At 39.4% G+C, this 20,059-nt stretch overlaps 1 protein-coding gene across 2 annotated transcripts in view; it reads left to right on the top strand.

Annotated features, from left to right (window-relative positions):
• The window catches only part of cica (capicua transcriptional repressor a), a 56,133-nt gene that overhangs the window by 16,777 nt on the left and 19,297 nt on the right, over nucleotides 1–20,059 (top strand). For both annotated transcript variants that reach the window (XM_022197776.2, XM_022197778.2), the window contains exons 4-11: nucleotides 3,216–3,347; nucleotides 4,983–5,136; nucleotides 11,079–11,178; nucleotides 11,328–11,510; nucleotides 13,180–13,306; nucleotides 14,281–14,447; nucleotides 16,660–16,792; nucleotides 19,548–19,630. In XM_022197776.2, the coding sequence (XP_022053468.2) occupies nucleotides 3,216–3,347; nucleotides 4,983–5,136; nucleotides 11,079–11,178; nucleotides 11,328–11,510; nucleotides 13,180–13,306; nucleotides 14,281–14,447; nucleotides 16,660–16,792; nucleotides 19,548–19,630 (1,079 nt within the window). The remainder of the gene's footprint in view (nucleotides 1–3,215; nucleotides 3,348–4,982; nucleotides 5,137–11,078; nucleotides 11,179–11,327; nucleotides 11,511–13,179; nucleotides 13,307–14,280; nucleotides 14,448–16,659; nucleotides 16,793–19,547; nucleotides 19,631–20,059) is intronic.

Here is a 20,059-nt window from a genome sequence, read left to right as displayed (position 1 = left end):
TGGTGGCTCTACATGCTGTAGATATTTTAGTATTTCGATGTTTAATTAGTTTTTAGACTTGTCTCTTCTCTGCTTTATGTAAGCACAATCAAGTTCGGCTGAATATGCTCTGAATTTTTGTCATATGACTTTTGGCCAAAACTGAGTCACTCGTGGTTTGTCAGGTGTGATATTCCAGCACATGGTTTATTTTTTGCAAATTTTTAAATGGGACATGAGGGCTGAAGTGATTTTTCGGCTTTGATGTTGCTAAATTTCCAAACAGAACTCTGTCACACATGATTAGTTCAAGGACTACTAAAAATCTGTCTGTTTTTACACTTTCTGGCTCTGATAAATGGCTTCAATTTGGCAGTATTTTTATATAACATGCCTGTTGAACTCACTGGCAGATTCAGAGAGTTAAAACATATAAACAGTCGCTGTGTTTATCAAATGTTTTAACTCTGATTTAGAAATTCTTCGCTGCTTATTTGTCCTTGACTCAGTTTCCTACAATTTTAAGAGCCGTTCCAGTAAAGCTGGATTTCACGTCCGACCTGCTCGTGGTCACGCAAGGAGGATAGCAGCACGATATATCAGTATTTTTTACGATAAGCTATGTCAGCAGTACTGTCCCTGGCATTGCCCACGTTACCAAAGCAACTTCTGGTGTGTAAAGCATTTGAATAAGCTTCACTTCCTCAGCCAAAGTTCCGCATGCAAACAGCGGTATAAGCTACCAGTAAGTAGTAAGAAGTACAAAGTGCAGTGATAATAACCATGTGACTTCAGCATCAGCAGTTAAAGGTGTCACTGAGCAGTGTGTGTAACCAACAGCAACCACACAACGCTCAGGACGTAATTGCATTTTCCCAGTTGTCAAGCTCGACAGGATCTGGATCTCCATTTTAGATGAGCCACAGCTGGCAAATGGTTGGCTATATATAGACCGTGTTAATAGTTTATTATAAAATTATTAATGGGAACGGAAACTGGACTTTTGAGCGCTGCAGAGTTCGCAGCCAATGCAGACCTGTGTGTGGAGGACTGCAGTCAGGGAGGAGTCGGGGGTGATACTGTTTATAGCTCAGTCTACTGAGAGTGAAATCTTTATTATATAAATATACAGCACACTCAGACACAGAATGAGCTGCTGCTGAAAAAAAACACACTCATCTAAAACATACCAAGGCCATTAGCAGTCCTAGTTGTGGTTGTTGTTCGTGCCGCTAGTGGTGTTTGTAAAAGTACTAGTGGTACCGGAAGTTATCATGCTGGAGTATTAGCAGTAGAAGGTTTTCAGTGTATTTTATGAAAAGGAATATTTGATTACAAACTAAGCAAATTAGTTGTTTTAATCTTTTGTTTTACATGTTGTTGCTGTCCTGTGAAAAGAATTAATCTCTAAGATGCCAGCTTTTTATGGGCTAATTAAATTACAGTGTTTTCAGCTCTGGAATGAGGTGCTATCGCAATTTTTTTGTCACCCCAGTGATGCTAACAGATGGTTTTCATCGGTTTTGCAGGGTTAGTCAGGAACCAAACATTGGATAAATTACATTTTGGTGGCAATAAATGAAAAGCTAAAGTCAGAAAATCATCACAGACAGGATTCATTCTCTTGAGATCTTGAAAATTTCATGGCAGGCTGTCCATTGTTGTTGAGATATTTTTGACTGTACAAACAGACTGACACTGCCATCCAGGGAAATACTGAAAATACACTGAGTTTATTCTGGTGTAAAATGCAGTTTAAATGAGTTCACTCTAAGTTTCTTGGTGTCCTGTTTTTTTCCTTTGGTCCTGCACCTCTATGGAAACAGAACAACCATGAAGAAGGAGACAGAACAAAAAATATCTTTTTTGTAGTATACTGTAAATTATAATAAAGAAAAATAACGTAATAAAAGTTGAGTTTCTTTGATTAGCTGTTGTACAGAATTGAAAGAACCTAGAATCAACAGGTACGACATATTTCCAGGTTTCGATAGATGTTACCATTGGAAAAAAATGGCGGCTCCACATGCTATAGATATTTAACTATTTAGTTTCACACTACTCTGCACATCAAATCTAGAAAGATGTTTCACCATTCAATGTATCTTTCAACAACCTGCTTCTCTGTATACTGTTTTTGTGCCGTGCTGCATAATTAATCAAGTTTTTTTTCTTTTTCTCTCTTGTCGTCTCCTCTCTGTTTTGTGTACAGTAAACACAGCCTGCAGTTCATCTGAATAGTCTCTGATTTTTTTTGTCATTTTACTGTTGGTCGTGGCTGAGTCACTTATGGCTTTTCAGTTCCACCAAGAAGTGCAGAATTATCCGTTTGTACAGAATCTGGTTTGAGCAAACAAATAATCATTGGTGAAGTTTTAATTGAGACATGTAGAATTAAGTGATTTGGTGAAATATCAGGATTTTAAGCTTGGATCTGATTCACTTTCCAGACAGAGAGTCACACATGATAACTTCAGGGACGTTCAGAAAGTTGAAACTCTGATCGTTCTTTCTGTATTTTTCTGTTGAAAAGTTGAACATTTGAAGATTTTCTCTGATATATGGTGTCATTTTGGCTGTTTTATGGCATCATGTCTTGGTTTCAGAGGGCTAAACAATTTGTAATGTTGTATGGCATGCGTGTTGTCGTATATATTTATGTTTATTATATATATTTTTTTTTTGTATGTGGAAAGTATTCAGAATGTCGTGCTTTTACTTGTAACCGTATCGCTCCTAAGCAGGTAATAGAGGTTTGTGTACTAAGTTTCCCTGTGCTCCAGAGAAACTCTTTGTAGTCTTTCTTGGCTTGAAATAGGTTCCCACTGCAGAGAGTTCAGAGTCTGCAGCTCGGCAGCAGCGTGGCAGCAGTCTAGACAGTGAGCAGTCTGGAATCTCTGTGGATAAAATAACAGGTTCCCTCATCACATCACATACCACATGACCCCTCAACTCTCATTATCCTGAGGGTAGGTCTGTACGTCTGTGTGCTGGAGGGGGGGGCAGGACAGTCGACTGAATACACAACTCCATTCATGGTCTTCAGACTCAGGCAGTTTCTATGAAAGTGTAGTTTTAGTAGCGCTTGAGCTCATCGCTGGCTGACGGTCACACAGGACTTCACATGCTGCCAGAGGGCAGAGTGCTACCTTCTGTCTACAGTCCACGATACTGAGATGGATAAACATGATGACATTTCACTTTTCTCTCTCCCTCTCTCTCTTGCCTTCCCACAGTTTGGACCAACGTGGAGCCTCGGTCAGTGCCAGTGTTCCCTTGGCATTCGCTTGTCCCTTTCCTGGAGCCCAGCCAATCAGGAGCGGCTGCCCAGCCTGTCGATGGCCAGCAGCTTGTCAATCAGAGCAAAGGTAGAAAGTGACCCTGCTGCTTTTCTCTCAGCATGATGCCATGAATTTATGTCCATAAGAGAAATTTGTCCCGTTAATATCTATATTTAAACCCACGTTAAAATAATGGCATCAGAAAACAATATGCAAGACTGTGTTCTCAAATAAGGACTGCCAAAACACTCAAGTTCAAACCAGCAGCCAAGTCAGTGTTTCCCTAAACAGTTGCGACAGAATTGCAAATCACCACAGTTGGTGTTCACACCAACGTTATCCCAGTAACGCTGCAGATAACACTATTTATTGACTCAAAATTTATTCATAGACTAATTTTGTTTCTGGTGGGAACAGTGAGTAATGTCATTTGAAGACCGACTTCTCTTTTCAGCAGAGCTTTGTGGGACGTTATTGTAGCTCTTTTAAGTTGCCTTTTTTTAGTTGTGGACTGTGTAAGACCTGCACTAAATTGTTGTTTTGTGTATAAAATGTTAACAAATAGGGAAAAATTCCAAGATCACATCTTAAATTCCCTCTGTGGCCATTGATTGAACCCCTAAAACTCCTTTCTGTGTTTTAAAGTTGCATATTTAGAAGTTCATTCCATGAAAATAATCCCTTCATGCCTAGAAATGACTTAACTCTACACCGTTGCTGTACCTCGCCACTGCTCCTGAAAATAGCAACTCACCTAAAACTCTGCTCAACTACTGTGAAACCACAACCATTCTGATTCTGAAAAATAATGATGCAAAATTTCCCCAGAAATTTCAATCTGTGTTTCTGAAACTGTCCTCAGTGGACGGCAGCTTCAACGCAGAAATTCTCAGCCATGATGTTGATTTCTTATTTACTTTATTATATGTCTTCCAGCAAATAGAAAACACTGTATGAGCATGTCAACAAGGTAAAAAAAAAACAGGATTTTCAGCAGAAGGATCTTTGAAATCTCTTTTCAGACGAGCAATCCAAAACACAAATTTATACTAATGGACAAGATATTACATGAAAATATAACCTGTGACTTGTTGCAATGTTTTCTTCTAAAATGACTAAAAACCTCAATCAATCATCTAAACAACTGGTGAGTGATTTTCTTTTAGTTAATTAATGATTTCAGTTCTGTACTGTTGACTCTCCGGATAAGATTTATTGACAGTCTAAACCCTTTTCTTGCCATTTAATGACATATGTGCATATAACATAAACAAATCAATAATGCATTTTTCCATCTGAATAAATGCCACAAAGACTGTGTGCTAAATAAGTAATAGTCCTCCAGTAAAAGGAAGCAAGCTCACTAAATGCTGCAACAAAACTTCTGTGCCAGCTGAGGCTTGTAATTACTACATTTAATGACAAAAAACTTATGTAATGCACAACTTTTATACATCAGCCCACAGGGGAGCAGCTTATTTCTATGCACCTTTGTGCTCAGCTTGCATGAAGTCTATTTGTCACTGCTGCAGTTGATTATAACGTTATAACGATATAACGCAGTCCGAACTCGTCCCATCTCCCGGTCAGTCGGCCAGAACTCCCACTGTCAACAACCTGCGTTCAGGGCGGCCCAGTGTTCACACATATGGCACCGTTATGGCATTTAGTTGCATAAAGCTCCTCACTAACCGCCCCGTAAACGACCTTTTCATTTGTCAGAGCCTCGCTGTGCTGTGGCCCTGCTGAGCGACGGCCGGACGGGTCCTCCAGACCTGGAGAGGGGCTCGCCGTCATGCCCTCCTTCGACCAATGACAATCCTCCTGCAGACAGGGGCGGGGCCGACAGCGAGACGGAGAGCGACACCGATGACCCGTAAGTGGCTGCTACACATTTAATGTCCAGGCATTGATTTTTAACAAGATCATAGCGCAGCGCTCGACGATACTTGTGTTGTCAAAGTCTGGCAGTGGCTTCAGGTTGAAAACAGAATCAAGACACGAAGTTGAAGAAGCCCCAGAAACAAAAGGTTTAATTTAAATTCAAGTGTAGCGTAGCGCTGCGGTACACTGACCACATTGTGAAACGAGGCCAGTCCTCCAGTCAGACACAAGCAGCACCCAGAGAGCAACTGTTGATCCAGTTGGGGTCTTGTTTACATGCAGGTGCAGAAATTTCTTGTCTGTTGTTCACTTATGGACTCACTGTCTTATTAACTGTCTAAACCGCAAACAGTTTCTGGGCGTTATTTTGCTCCTGTCTCATTTTTAGTCACTGTGGGCTCATTTTTCACCGCAAAATAAAGTCCTGCACCTCTATGGAAACAGCACAGCCACAGCTTGAAGTAGAGAGAACTCACATATGTCTTTTGTGCAGTGTAATATAGTTAGAATGCCATGAGTCAGTAAAAAGCAAAAAGTTAAAATTATTTGATTATTTATTTTATGATTTTTATTTTATTAAGTATAAATAACATGGAATCCACATATACAGCATTTTTCCAAGTGCCCACAAGTGTTGCTAGTACAGAAGGAGAAATTGTGACTCTACATACTATAGCTATTTTACTGTTTACATTTTACAGATATTGTCGTGCTGATTTTTAAATTGTTAATATGTTTCCATACATGTCTTCTATCTGCTCTGTGGAAACACAGCCTGCAGTTCTGCTGATAAGTCCCTGAATTTTTATAATGAGTCACTAATGGATTCACGTTTGCGACAAGGAGCTTAGAATTTTTTTGTTTTTCATAGAATCTAGTTAATGCACACGGTTTATTTTCGGCAGATTTTTAAATCACACATATAATAAAGTGATTTTGCTGAAATATTGCCATTTGAAGCTTGAATTTGCAGTCACAGATGAGTTGGACTGTCAGAAACCTAAAAATCAAATGAGTCTTTCTGTTTTTACAGTTTCTGGCTCTGATTAATGGTGTTATTTTGACAGTTAAAAAAATGATAGCATGCTTTTGAACCCAACAACAGGTTAAAGTGGAAAGTGACTCAGCCAGTCTTTGCTGATGTAGCCTAATATTTATTCCTGATTTGTTCCTTGTTTGTGCCATCACTAGCTGCTCCGGATGTTTTATTCCAAAGTTTTAATGCTTACTTCCAAAGTTCTATGCACTGTGTCAGGTTTGGATAAAAATATCTGCTGTTCATGGACCTGAAAATGGAGAAACAACAAAACAAGTGCGCTATTTAAATGATGTCAACTCATTTTGAGACAACACTTCATACACTGTGTTTGTTTCCTCTCTGCGACTCTCAGTATGACTCATTAGAAAGCAGGTAGTAGCTGCAGATGATGTTAGATGCAGTTTGTCAGTGTAGTTTGAATCACTCGCTTTTAAAACACTCGACGACGCTACACTCCGAACAGGTGCACTGAAATCCACCTTTGCCAGCAGCATTCAAAAGAAACAAACAACTTTTCTGTCAGCTGCATCAGTGTGTGTGTCTGGCAGCAGTTGTATAGTCTGAGCTTGTTCGTTCCTCTCGGTGTCGGGCTGCGTCGCTGCATCTGGCTGGGTTATTGCTCTTTCAGAGTGACTCAGACAGGCTGCGTGGCTGTCTGGCTGGTAGTGTGGTTATGAATGTTTCAGGGTCACTGGGCTCACAAAGGCCGCTGTCGCCAAAAGAAATGCATCAGCAGTATCTCAATGTTACAGCGATTACTCCTGTTATCTGCCTGCATCTCAATGGAGAGACTAATGGCGTTAATGAAGACAAAGCCAACACATTTAACAAGATTGAATTTTTTCTGTTCCCTCCTTCTCTTTTGTCTGCTTCGTCTTCTTTTCTCTTTGTTCCCAGTCTGTTAGCTGCCTCTTGCTTTCTTTCTTGTGCTTCTAACTACCCCACAGACTGAAACATTCCCCGACATGAACTTGTTCACACCTATGCCTTGAAAAACTAACACAAATAGTGCATGTGATTTTACCTCAACTAAACTCACAGCCACCATATTTTGTTTTTCTCGCTCCTGATGATTTAACTACTATCTACGCAGATGCTGTGTGTGCCTGCTTTTGTCCAGTCTATCTTTCTTTAAAAAGCAAAAAAAATAATTCTGTAGCCGCGGTGTGACGCTGACAATTATCTCTAACTAGCAGGTTTAGACCTTTTGTCTGCTTCTTCACAATTTCAAAAAACGCTTCAGTTTAACAGCAAGGCTTCCCATTGTCCCAGTGATTTTGAGCAGATGGGAGTATAGCTTGCACTGTCTCCTTATCATGGAATTCATCTTAATGGGGGTGTGCTATCCAGTCACTGATTTAACACCAACAAACTCATCTCTGTGTATCAGAATTACATATTTAGAAGCTTTTTTCCATTAAAATCTCTTAGCATCCTAAAATGGCTTGCTTGTTACTTTACACCATTGCTTATTCTAGAATGTGTAGACCTATGAAGTCCCTGCCTCGCATTCCATTCACTCTTCGGTACTCGCTGCAGCTCAAGCACTCCAACTCGCCTACAGCTCTACTCAAACATTGTAAAACTACAGTAATTCATCCATGTTTTAACCAAAATCCATTTCTGGAGAAGAATAATGATACCGAGAGTCCCATTGTGCAGACTTCCAGGGTTGTTTTTTTTAAGTTTGCTACAAATTAAACCCTGAAAGTCTGAATCTGTGTTTTTAGACTGTTATCGGTACATTGCAGGTTTAAAGTGGAATTGCTCCTCCGTGATTTAGACTGTTTATTTCCTCGTGATCCCTCGTCATCTTCGTGCATTTATAGAACACTTTGTGGATCTGTGTATGTTCAAAAAGTACATTTGCAGTGGAGAGGGTCTGCTACAATGTCAGTGAAGTAAATTCTGTTATCTGTTCAAGTCCACAAGAGTCAGTGTGGGCTTCTTTGCAGATGTTTGCATGTTTGCTTATTTGTGTCCACACATCCACTGTGCTACAAGAGAAGTAGTGTATATGCTCAGCATTAATGTTGATAAACAAAGTCAAACTCATATTCAGATTTATGGCAGATACTGCAATTACAGTGTAAGTCACATATTTAATTTGAAGGGTAATTTTGGCACTTCATTTTAATGACATGGATGCTGTTATTTTATCATATATTTGTATATCTCTGTAGCATCACAATGCTTAATAATAATGGATTAGATTTATATAGCGCTTTTCTAGGCACTCAAAGCGCTTCACAATGGATCCATTATTCGTTCACTCACACATTGTCACTCTGGTGGTGGTAAGCTACATTTGTAGCCACAGCTGCCCTGGGGCAGACTGACAGAAGCATGGCTGCCAATCCACGCCTACGGCCCCTCCGACCACCACCAACATTCACACACATCCATACACCAGTGTGACAGCAGCACTGGAGGCAAGGCGGCTGAAGTGTCTTGCCCAAGGACACAAAAGCACATGACTAGGTGAGAGCGGGAATCGAACTGCTGACCCTTCGATCATTGGACGACCCGCTCTACCACCTTATCCACAGCCGCCCCCAAATAATAATAATAATAATAATAATAATAATAATAATAATAATAATAATAATAATAATAATAATAATAATAATAATAATAATAATAATAATAATAATAATAATAATAATAATAAATAGTATGTTCCAACCAGGGATTGACCGATGAAAAACAGCAAACAATTCCTGTGGTTTGGATACATCTCAATGGAGAGACTAATGGCATTAATAAAAATAAGGTTGACACATTTAACAAGGGGCTGCACAGTGAGGTAGTGGTTAGCACTTTCGCCTTGCAGCAAGAAGATCCCTGGGATCTTTCTGCATGGAGTTTGCATGTTCTCCCTGTGCATGTGTGGGTTTTCTCCGGGCACTCTGGCTTTCTCCCACAGTCCAAAAATATGCTGAGGTTAATTGAGTACTCTAAATTGTCCGTAGGTGTGAATGTGAGTGTGATTGTCTGTCTGTATATGTAGCCCTGCGACAGACTGGCGACCTGTCCAGGGTGTCCCCTGCCTTCACCCGAGTCAGCTGGGATAGGCTCCAGCACCCCCCGCGACCCTAGTGAGGATAAAGCGGTATATAGAGAATGGATGGATGGATGGGCATTTAACAAGATTTTATTATTTCTGTTTCTTTGCGTTTCCTTTCTCTGTATCAGCCTCTTCCTATCTATTAATTCCCAGTCTGTTAGCTGACTCTTGCTTTCTGTTTGCATTTGCTAACGACTTAAAATTTATTTTATTTTTTGCAGTCTTATTTCTTTTTCATGAAAAAGTTCAGTTTCTATGGTTTGGATACAGTACTTGGTAGTATTACAATTTTGATCATGTTATAATGTTTTATATTATATGTTTTTACAATTCACTACTGTTCAAAAGTTTGGGGTCACTTAGGAATGTACTTACTTTCGAAAGAAAAGCAGTTTTTTTCACTGAAGATAACATTAAATGAATGATAAATCCAGTGTAGACATTGTTAATGTGGTAAATGACTATTCTAGCTGGAAACGGTTGATTTCTAATGGAATGTCTCCATAGGGGTACAGAGGAACATTTCCAGCCACCATCACTCCTGTGTTCTAATGCTACATTGTGTAGAAAATGGTGTTGAAAGGCTCATTGATGATTAGAAAACCCTTGTGCTGTTATGTTAGGACATGAACAAAAGCTTTCATGGGAAACATGAAATTGTCTGGGACCACAAACATTTAAATGGTAATGTGTGTAATATATGCAGTATTTTTATTAATTATTCAGCCTTACTTGGCAGTGGTGTGCATACGTGAAATATGCAGACGCTGAGTCCTCCAGCAGACTAGAAAATAGTAGAATAACAACAACACGCCTGTACTATCTGCAGCTGTTCAGTTGTTTGTCCACACGGGAGTTTAATCAAGGCTTTACTCTCCTGCAGCTGCCCTTAAATCTCTTCTGCTGTAATGGTGGTAACTCATATGCTCACAACAGTTTTCTTGCCAGTCATGCCATGAAAACTTTAACCATGCTGTATAACCCACTAATTTATGAGTCTACAGTTTTGTTTTGTTGCTCACATTAGGAAAGTCCATAGTTTACGTTACACAAAACCACCTCTCTCTCTTTTCATCTGTCTTGATTTACGTCTTTTTATTCATGATCTGTTTCTGCAAATGTCATAACTATAATAAATTGTGTTATTATTTAAACAATACTTGTATATAAAGTAATATCTGTTTTACTGCTCTCTTTCTTCAACTGCTGTAACTCAAACTCAGCCCAGTTTGTAATTTTATTTGCTTTTTTTTACTTACTCTGTGTCTGTCTGTCTTTTCCTGGACGCACTTTAGTGACTCACAGGAAGAATGCAATTTAGTCGTAGTAGAAACAGCCATTTCCGTGGAATTAACTGAATAAATACTCGGTAGTTAGCAAGCTCCGTGTTAACGATGGCTGAAGAGATAAAGAAAACTGGAACTGAAAATGATAGAAAATGGGAAAAGGTAGAAAGTAACACAAAGGGAGAATATTGTTCTGGTTGACTGGTTATGATCTCTGGGCTATACTTTATGTTTTATTAAAAAAAATGCACGTAGCTGGTATAATGTGAAGTTTTTGTGGTTTATAAAGCCTAAGATTTCATGTATCTAATACCTGACTGCATGGAAGCTTCACATCCAGCATCAAAAGCGTAAAATACAGTAAAAGCAGACTTGGATCAAAGGACATTCTTCTACAGAGTGCATCAAGATTTACTCCCTAAATCCTCCACAGCACTTTGCCAGCAATACTTCTCTAAAAGTCACTTAGACTGTGGAATCTCCCTTGATTTCCCTTCTCAGCGGGTCTCTCAGTTTCACTTTTCTTTCTTGTGTAAATGTAGGTTTTCCCCTGGAGTGGCCAACGATCCAGCACCTTCTACTGGACCCATCAAGAGACGCACACAATCCCTCAGCGCTTTGCCCAAAGACGGAGACAGGAAGGTCAGTCCACAGCTCGGAAACACAATCAGTAGAAAATGGAAAAAGATGCAGCAAATGAGAGGAAGGTGCCTTGTTCAACTTGTAAATGCCACCACTAGCTTACTATTTATGTCTAAACTCTTATCTCCTTTCAAACTCCAACCAATTAGAGGGAGAAGGACCACATCCGCCGCCCCATGAATGCATTCATGATCTTCAGCAAACGCCACCGGGCCCTGGTGCACCAGCGACATCCCAACCAGGACAACCGGACAGTCAGCAAGATCCTGGGGGAGTGGTGGTATGCTCTGGGGCCCAACGAGAAGCAGCAGTACCATGACCTGGCCTTTCAGGTAAACACACGCTGATATTTTCTCACGTTTAAAATCAAATCAAATTTTTTGATATAGCTTGTTTAAAACAACCTGAGATGACCAGCAGTACAACAGAAAATATGCTAAGTAACATGCTAAAAACAAGGCAAACCAGGACAGCAACTCGTATCTGTTATACATTTGTTATAAATCTTAAACAAGAAAGACCATTTAAAGCTACAAAAGCCACTGAAAACATATTCGTCTTGAGTTTTTCCTAAATATGTCAATGTAGGAGAAGCGTTTTATTGGGAGATAAAGGCTATTCCAAACTTCCGGGCAGCTACAGCAAAAACGTGATCTCCCCTTACTATAGTTTTAAGGAAGATTTCCGTCTTTTTTAACAGGACTCCATTTTTATAACCCAGTTAGTGCACCGAGGAACCAGATGGTCTTAAATGTTCTACAGTTCTACAAGTTCATGTAGCCGACACTTTTATCCAAACCGACATACATCCGAGAGTAGACACAACGCAAACAAGGATCTAGTCCGAAGAAAACAACCTGAACACGAGCCATAAAACAAGTTTGAAGATCTCGACAAAAAATAGAGGCGATCAAGCCTTTGGATGGCTGCTCCTGACGTCTAGAGCTAGAAATGTTAACGATTCATCAATAATGATTAAATTGCTGTTAAAAATTTAACCTAATTAAAAATATGCCAACCAGAAAATGTGTTGTCGATCAGCTGTAGTACCTGATTACTTACTGTTTAGCACCGTAGCCACCAGAGGGCGTGATCAGTCGGACTACCAGCTGTTCTGTGTTGGAAATCAGACAGCATTGTGAGAGCTTAGTTTGTGAAGGGGCACCATGAGAAAGTCTCCCGTGGTGCTTAATGCCTCTTAAAGCTCTTGTGTTTTTGGCGAACTGTGACATAAAATATTGGGATCCATGTAAATTAGTTTTTATAAGGACCTGGAATTATATCCACAGACTATATTTTGTGTTATTGATTATCTAATTATTGATTGACATGAGTGCTGACTATCAGCTAAGAAAAATACAAATTGGTATTCGATCCAAGTAGAGCTTGACACCCTGATTTCATTTTTTACTGTGTTGTATCTTATTTTTCATTATTTTACTGTGAAGTTTGTCTTTAGTCTATGTATTTATGTCTTATGCTTTATAATTTTTAATTGTAGAGCACTTTGGTTCAGCTGCATTTGCTTTAAGATAAGATAAGATAATCTTTTATTACTCCCCATGTCAGGGGAAATTTCCCATGTTACAGCATACAGTGAACAACAATAGACAACAGTATAGTTATAATCATAATAATATTTACAATATGCACAAGAGTGAAGGGAGGAAAAAGTGGCTTATGGAATGATGTGAGGTGCAAGAAAATTCAAATAGGGCAAGAACTGTGCAGATTATGTGATAAGGGATGATGTGATAAAGTCCAGTTTATGTTAACATCAGCCAGTGATGCTGACTTTATAAAGTCTTATAGCAGATGGAATGAATGACTTGCGATAGCGCTCCTTCTTGCAGGGTGGGTGTCTCAGTCTGCTGCTGAATCATGTGATTCATAAAAACATTTGACTTAAGACATCCAGATTCACCGGCCGCTGCAGCTTCTTTGTGATTTAGTGATTAAAAGGCTGAGCATTGTAATCAAACTGCTTCAACCTTCCTGCAGGTGAAGGAGGCCCATTTCAGAGCCCATCCAGACTGGAAGTGGTGCAACAAGGACCGCAGGAAGTCTTTATCGGAGGGCCGCGGGACCCCGAAGGAACCCCGAGAGAGGAGCATGTCCGAAAGCATAGGTATGCTGTGGCAAAATTTACTGTGAAATTATCTACAAAATTATTTTCGCAGCATTATAATGGCAATTTATTTATGCAGCTAATTCCTATGTAATTGTTTGTAATCCTTTGCAGTAGAATATGAGGTTTACTGTTTACAACTATGTCTAGATTGTACAATATCATATTCTGTTTATATCAGGCTGAACCTGTAATCAGCATTACCTTTGGTGGTTGCCTATAAATTTTCTTGTTTTAATATGTATAAGCTGTTAATTGTAGTGCTCAGTCTTTAATCTTTCTAAGCTAGAATTAAGAACTTTGTGTAACATTTATAAATGCATGTAGCACTAAAATACTAAAAGCAAAGACTAAAGAATACCACAAGTTGTGCTTTTGTAGATTGGGAACATTCACTTAAAACAGCACTGTATGCCAAATTGTTGTCTCTTAAATATATTTATGAAAACAAGGGAAATTAAGTTCACAAAATATAAAAAATGGCAAAATTGGCCAATCTTAAGGCATCACGGTTAAGTTAGCAATAATAATATCAGCCTAAATGAAGTTGCTGCTTGAAGCAGTGCTTTGTAAACTGCTGTGTTGAAAATCCTGTCATTCTTGTGTTTGACTCCAAAAAAAAGTATCAGATTTTACAATTTTTAACAGCAAACTGTTGTTATAATTTCACTATATTCTTGATTATTTGCATTTCCAAGACATTGTACAAAATTTCTTTTAGAATGAAAGCCACATCTGTAGCCTACAATGACTTGAAATACTTTCAGCAATAGAAAGATTTTATCTGACCGAATTAGCAGTAATTAGGTATAAAACTAAAATATTACTGATTTTTGTCGTATCAGGTATATCGGTGATGATTAAAATATTAAATACCAACGGTAAGCTTAAATATCTCCAACTTCTTAGCATGCTGTTGTTTTATTGATCTGCTCCACAATGATAGACTGCGATATTTTGTCTTTCTTCTCCAGACGCCCATTCGGAGCCCCAGGTGCTGGAGGGGAAGGGAGGCGGTTCGAGCTGGCTGGGGGGACCAGAGCGTCGAGGGGGTCTGTTTGGTGGGCAGCACCCCCGTCCCCGAGCCTTTTCCCAGAGTGCCGTGCACACCCTGGAGCAGAGGGAGAGAGACCTGGAGAAGGTACGAGGTTGTTAATCTGTAGCTCCGAGGCAGCAAACAGACTCAGGAGGATTTGAGGCCTTGAAGAAAACTGATCCAGATCACAGACTACCACCAACTGGTTACTAACTTAACGGTGTAATCTCAGAAAAACACCCAGATGAGCCTTTTTAGTGTGTTTTTGAAGTATCGTATTAGGTAAATTTAATGGAAAAGATCAAAAAAATTTTAAAAAACTCATCTGTTTTGCAAAAAAAATACAATTTTTGACTGTTTTTTTTTTAGTAAATTCTGACATTATGAGCAGTTAACTTGCTGCTTTTAATCTCCAGACAGTATGAAACATTCAATACCAGCAGTCACAAAATAGTCCCAACTTTACTGATTGAAAACAGTCTCTCCATTTTTCTGTCCTAGATAAACAAAATTTTGTTTGTTTTATCTTCTTCTTTGTGATTCTTTAGCCAGTGGCAAACCGCTGGATTTGTTTTTCATTCTCTCTGTATTACATCTCATATCATCACATTTTTAGAACAGTTTCTTCTCTACCATCTCTGATTTGCCTGAAACATTTCATAGCATAAAATATAGATATTTATTAAGATATTTGTGAAATATTATCTTTTTATATCAAATACTTACTGAGATTAAAAAAGAACTTTCCATCAAACCACTTTCAGCATGTTTTTTGCACATTGAAAACTGATGCTATCTTTGAATGATAACATCTCAGAAAATATTAAAAATCCTGATACTTTCATTTTTTTTCATCACCTCATTCATTCAGAAGATGCAACATTTGACAAGTAGATCAAGAAGTCTCTGATTGAAATTTACTAGACATGTGAATCTAAAATTTCAGAGAAGCTGTTTTAAATATCTATAATTTATGTTATATAAAGTTCCAAACAAACCACAGATGGTCAAGCAGAAGGCTTCTGAGGATTTGGAATGATTTACACTACCGTTCAAAAGTTTGGCTTCACTCAGACAATTCAAGGTTTCCAATGAAAACTCACATTTTTATTCATGTGCTAACAAAATTACACAAGGGTTTTCTAATCATCAGTGAGCCTTTCAGCACCATTAGCTAACACAATGTAGCATTAGAACACAGGAGTGATGGTTGCTGGAAATGTTCCTCTGTACCCCTATGGAGATATTCCATTAAAAATCATCTGTTTCCAGCTAGAATAGTCATGTACCACATTAACAATGTCTAGACTGTATTTCAGATTCATTTAATGTCATCTTCATTGAAAAACACTTCTTTCAAAATAAGGACATTTCTAAGTGACCCCAAACTTTTGAACTGCAGTCACACTTAACAGAAATAAGCTTAATTCACATTTTCTTCTTTTTCTTAAAAAAAACAAAAACCTTTACAATATTTAAAAAAGTTGTCTCAATTCACTTGAAGATCGTATAGAATCACGGCTTGTGTTAGATTGTACTGTTAAAGAAAATTAAGATTAATTAGATTGATTATATTCTCTCAGTGCTTCCAAGAGCATAAAGAAATAACAGAGCCGACAATCAAAGCAGCAGACAGATTTATTCCTTTATAAAAACACAGGCCTCGCTGCCAGTGTCAGTGTGAATGTGAGCGTCTATTCACAGACGGCAGACGTGTGTCCTTCAGACTGCAGAGCATTTTGGTTGAACTCTGCAACTGAAAGCACGCTGTTCAAAAACAGTTCAAATGGACTCACTTGGTTCTTTGTGTGAGGGCTGGAGTTGCCGCTGCTGAAAACCCAGTGAAAGCTCTGGGGGAGCGCTGCCTCCAACTTCAAAGGTTTCTCTCTCTACTTTTTTAGCTCCTTTGAAGGTACGAGACTGTGGTGTTTGCTGCTTCGCTCCTAATCACAGAGGAGTAGGCCTGTATGTGAGCGCTTTTGTTTGAAGGCATTTCTTTAATGCCAGTGGCGAAGCCGTATATGCATGCATGCTTTAATAATAGCTATATTATCTCCGTCTGAAGAGTTTATCATCACTTTCCTACAAAATATATTAAGTTTGCCTCAACTACTGAACTTGTGTTGTGGCTCTTATCCAGGTTGTTTTCTCCTGAATAGATTCTTGCTTGTGTTGTATCTACTCTCAGATGTACGTCGCTTTAGATAAAAGCGTCTGCTAAATGAAATTGTAGATTTGTACAACTACTTCCTGAGATATATTAGAAAATCTCTGAAACTAGCAAAGAGTGCATATTTCATGTCTTCTTCTGTTTCAGGAGGACGGACCAAGTTTGTTTCGCAACCGGCCGCCGCCTCCGTCGCTGTACCAGGGCGGAGCCAGCGAGGACGCGACCAGTGATGAAGAGCGAATGGTCATCTGTGAGGAAGAGGGCGACGATGATGTCATGGGTGAGTTACACCATCGGCATAGTGATTTAGTTAGTGGTGGTTAGAGAAGCTCTTTCATAACCACAGAGTGATAGTTTCAGTTCCCACAATGGTCAGCGTGTGTCTGAAAAAGTCGCTGAACTTCAGCCGTCTTAGTCATGATGATTGTGTCAGTGAAACACCTAAAAGCTAAAAAAAGAAGCCGTGTCATCTCGTCAGCAGCAGCAGCTGGCTGTTAATTACTACTGTTCAGATTTAGCAGCAACAGCAGCACAAAAGTTGCAATTTGATGGTATTTTTGGCAGTTTGAAGGCAGCTTTTTCAGATTTTGCGCAGGCTTAATCAGTAGCCTGTTGCCATATAATACATTTTCATGTACATTTTAAAGTATCACATTATAAAAAGTTGGAAATGGAACAAGGAGAGATATCACTGGAAATTGGCTCAAGTTAACAAAATTCTGAGATTTTTTTCGATGAAAATGTTCCTAACAGACTCCTGCAAACTTGAATTTTTCCTGATGAAAGTCTGGCACCAAAACATAGCTAATAAAAGGGTTTTGGCACGTTCAGCAGTATGCGGGAGTCTGTTGGAAACTTTCACTTATCTCCTACGCACCTGCCTAATGAAATGGATGTGCACATAGTTCCTTTGTCTGGATTCAAAATGTTGCATTACTAGTTGAAAAACACCAAAAAATTGGCACAAAACAAGAAAATCTCTGCAGTTGTAACACCGACTGCCTGTAGTTGGCCATAATTGCAGCAGCCCTCACCTTTCTTCCCTGTAGATGGCAGACCTTAGTCATATTTCCGTAAGGTATTTTTCTGCGCATTTTGAAGTATCACATTAGAAAAAGTTCATGGAAGTGGTAAAATTAAATAAACTTTCACAACTTTTGCAAAAGGGCTGCACAGTGAGGTAGTGGTTAGCACTTTCGCCTTGCAGTAAGAAGATTCCCGGCTTTCACGGGATCTTTCCGCATGGAGTTTGCATGTTCTCCCTGTGCATGCGTGGGTTTTCTCCGGGTACTCCGACTTCCTCCCACAGTCCAAAAATATGCTGAGGTTAATTGGTTACTCTAAATTGCCCGTAGGTGTGAATGTGAGTGTGATTGTTTGTCTGTATATGTAGCCCTGTGACAGACTGGCGACCTGTCCAGGGTGTCCCCTGCCTTCACCCGAGTCAGCTGGGATAGGCTCCAGCACCCCCCGTGACCCTAGTGAGGATAAAGCGGTGTCTAGAGAATGGATGGATGAACTTTTGCAAAAACATTTTAAACTCACTTGAAGTGAATTTTGACATTTTTGAAAAGTAGTTAATGTGCATAATGGTAGCTAAAACCACCTTTTATGGAAATGTTCTGGCGCCACGACCATTTAACTCACTGGACTGTTTTGCTGTTTCTTTCGTTGACTTTATCTCCAGACAACATGTCCAATTCTAGCTGACAGAAAAGAATAATCACCACTTTCTTTACTGAAAACAATTCTTTAAGGCTTCTCTTTAATTTTTCTCTCATAAATTGATCAAGTTCTTTTTGTTTCTTTAAGGTTTTAGGATACGTTCTAATATCCATCCTAATATATGTAATATTATGCCAGAAAAAAAGATTTTACATGTTCTAATAAATGCAGAAAATACCAGGATGTCCTGCTACATCTGCTGGGACTTTAAAGTATGCTAGCCAGCACGTTTTTCTGATCGTTTTGACCTACAGTTCTCTGCACAGTTACATCTCGGTGTTTCATGCAAGTATAAACAAACCTGAGCCACCAGGAGTGCAGACAGATGATAATTTATCTCACATTACAGACTGAGACGGTCAAAGTTTACGGCACGATATTAGGCAAAGTAGTCTGTCCTAATTAGATGTATACTGCAGGCAAGGGCGTCAGTTTGTTTTTAAAAGTGGGGGGGACGGAGACCACAGCACTTTGAGAAAATGTCGAAGAACGGCGGCAAAATGCCACAAGCTGGACTCGAACTCGCAACCACCGCACCAAAGGCGGAGGCTTAAGCTGTTGAGCTATTCATATGTGCAGGTATAGGGGTCTGTGGGCCGCTATAATACTAATTCTCCCGGGCCGAAATTTTGCCCCTGCATGCCTCTGGTCGGAGCTTCCACTTGGCACAGGCGCAAATTTTGCATCTGCGCGTTTTTTTTTTTTTTTTTTTTAACCTCACGAAGGTGTGCTGCGGGTCTGTGCAACTCTCGGCTGAGTGCGGATGGTGCATTCAGGAGCGTCGGAATTTTCTATACTACTGAAAATAACTGGGTTTACAACGGCTTACATGTGAAGAATTTGAATGTGTTGGAGACAAAAATGACCCCTGACAAAAAGTGGGGGGGACACATCCCCACCGTCCCCCCCTAAACTGACGCCTATGACTGCAGGAAACAGTGCACAGTTTTTAAGGGCAGCTCTGGTCGCAGTTTGAAGTAAAAACATGTTTCAGGTGTTTTTCTGGCTTCTTCTACTCTGTTTATTCCAGCCATGTGTATTGTAACCTATAGCGCCACCTTCAGACGACGCTATGCGTCCTGGTTTATCGGCTCCACAGCAGTTAATGGAAACACGCCTAATTCCATTTTCTTGTTTTTATTTTTTGCAACATTTCAAAAGTTTGCTTCATATTCACTTGACAGTTATTGGGTTGTTTCACTGACTGAGCTCTGATTGCAAATGAAATCACTCCCAGGGAGCAGTTAAAAATATGTTTGCCAAAACGCTGTTGTGTTGCTAAAACACAAGCCTCTGCTGTCTGCCCGCAGAGGATTCATGCCCTGAAGGCTCCATCGACCTCAAGTGTAAGGAAAGAGTGACAGACAGCGATGAGGACGAGCCAGACGGACAGGTAGGAACTGTGATTCTCAAATTACTTTTCACAGTGGAATTACTGGGGAACCATGTCTCAGTTCTCTCTTATTATTATGATATCTAATATAGGATTTAGGAAAAATATCAGATTTTTACAACTGATTTGGGGTTTTTATCAGCTGTAAATTAGGCCTCAGTACATTTTATAACTCTGTTGTGAAGCAAATACTTAATCTTCAGTGTCAGGTGTGGGTTCTTGACTGTGATTGTAGCTTTTCAAATGACTTTTCACAGTGAGGTTCACTTTGAGAGAGATTTTAATGGGTAACCATGTCTCAATTTTCTTCTGTTATTATGATATTTGTTATGAGATTTAGCAAAAAGCTGTTCTGTAAAAAAATGTCTATTTTTTTAACTAATGTGGAGTTTTTCTCGGATGTAAACAAGGAAGCAGTACATTGTAGTA

This window comes from Acanthochromis polyacanthus, chromosome 11 (genome assembly GCF_021347895.1).
Source record: "Acanthochromis polyacanthus isolate Apoly-LR-REF ecotype Palm Island chromosome 11, KAUST_Apoly_ChrSc, whole genome shotgun sequence".
Classification (NCBI taxonomy): Eukaryota; Metazoa; Chordata; class Actinopteri; family Pomacentridae; genus Acanthochromis; species Acanthochromis polyacanthus.
Note: the sequence above shows the minus strand (reverse complement) of the source record. Positions and strands in the feature narration are given on the sequence as shown.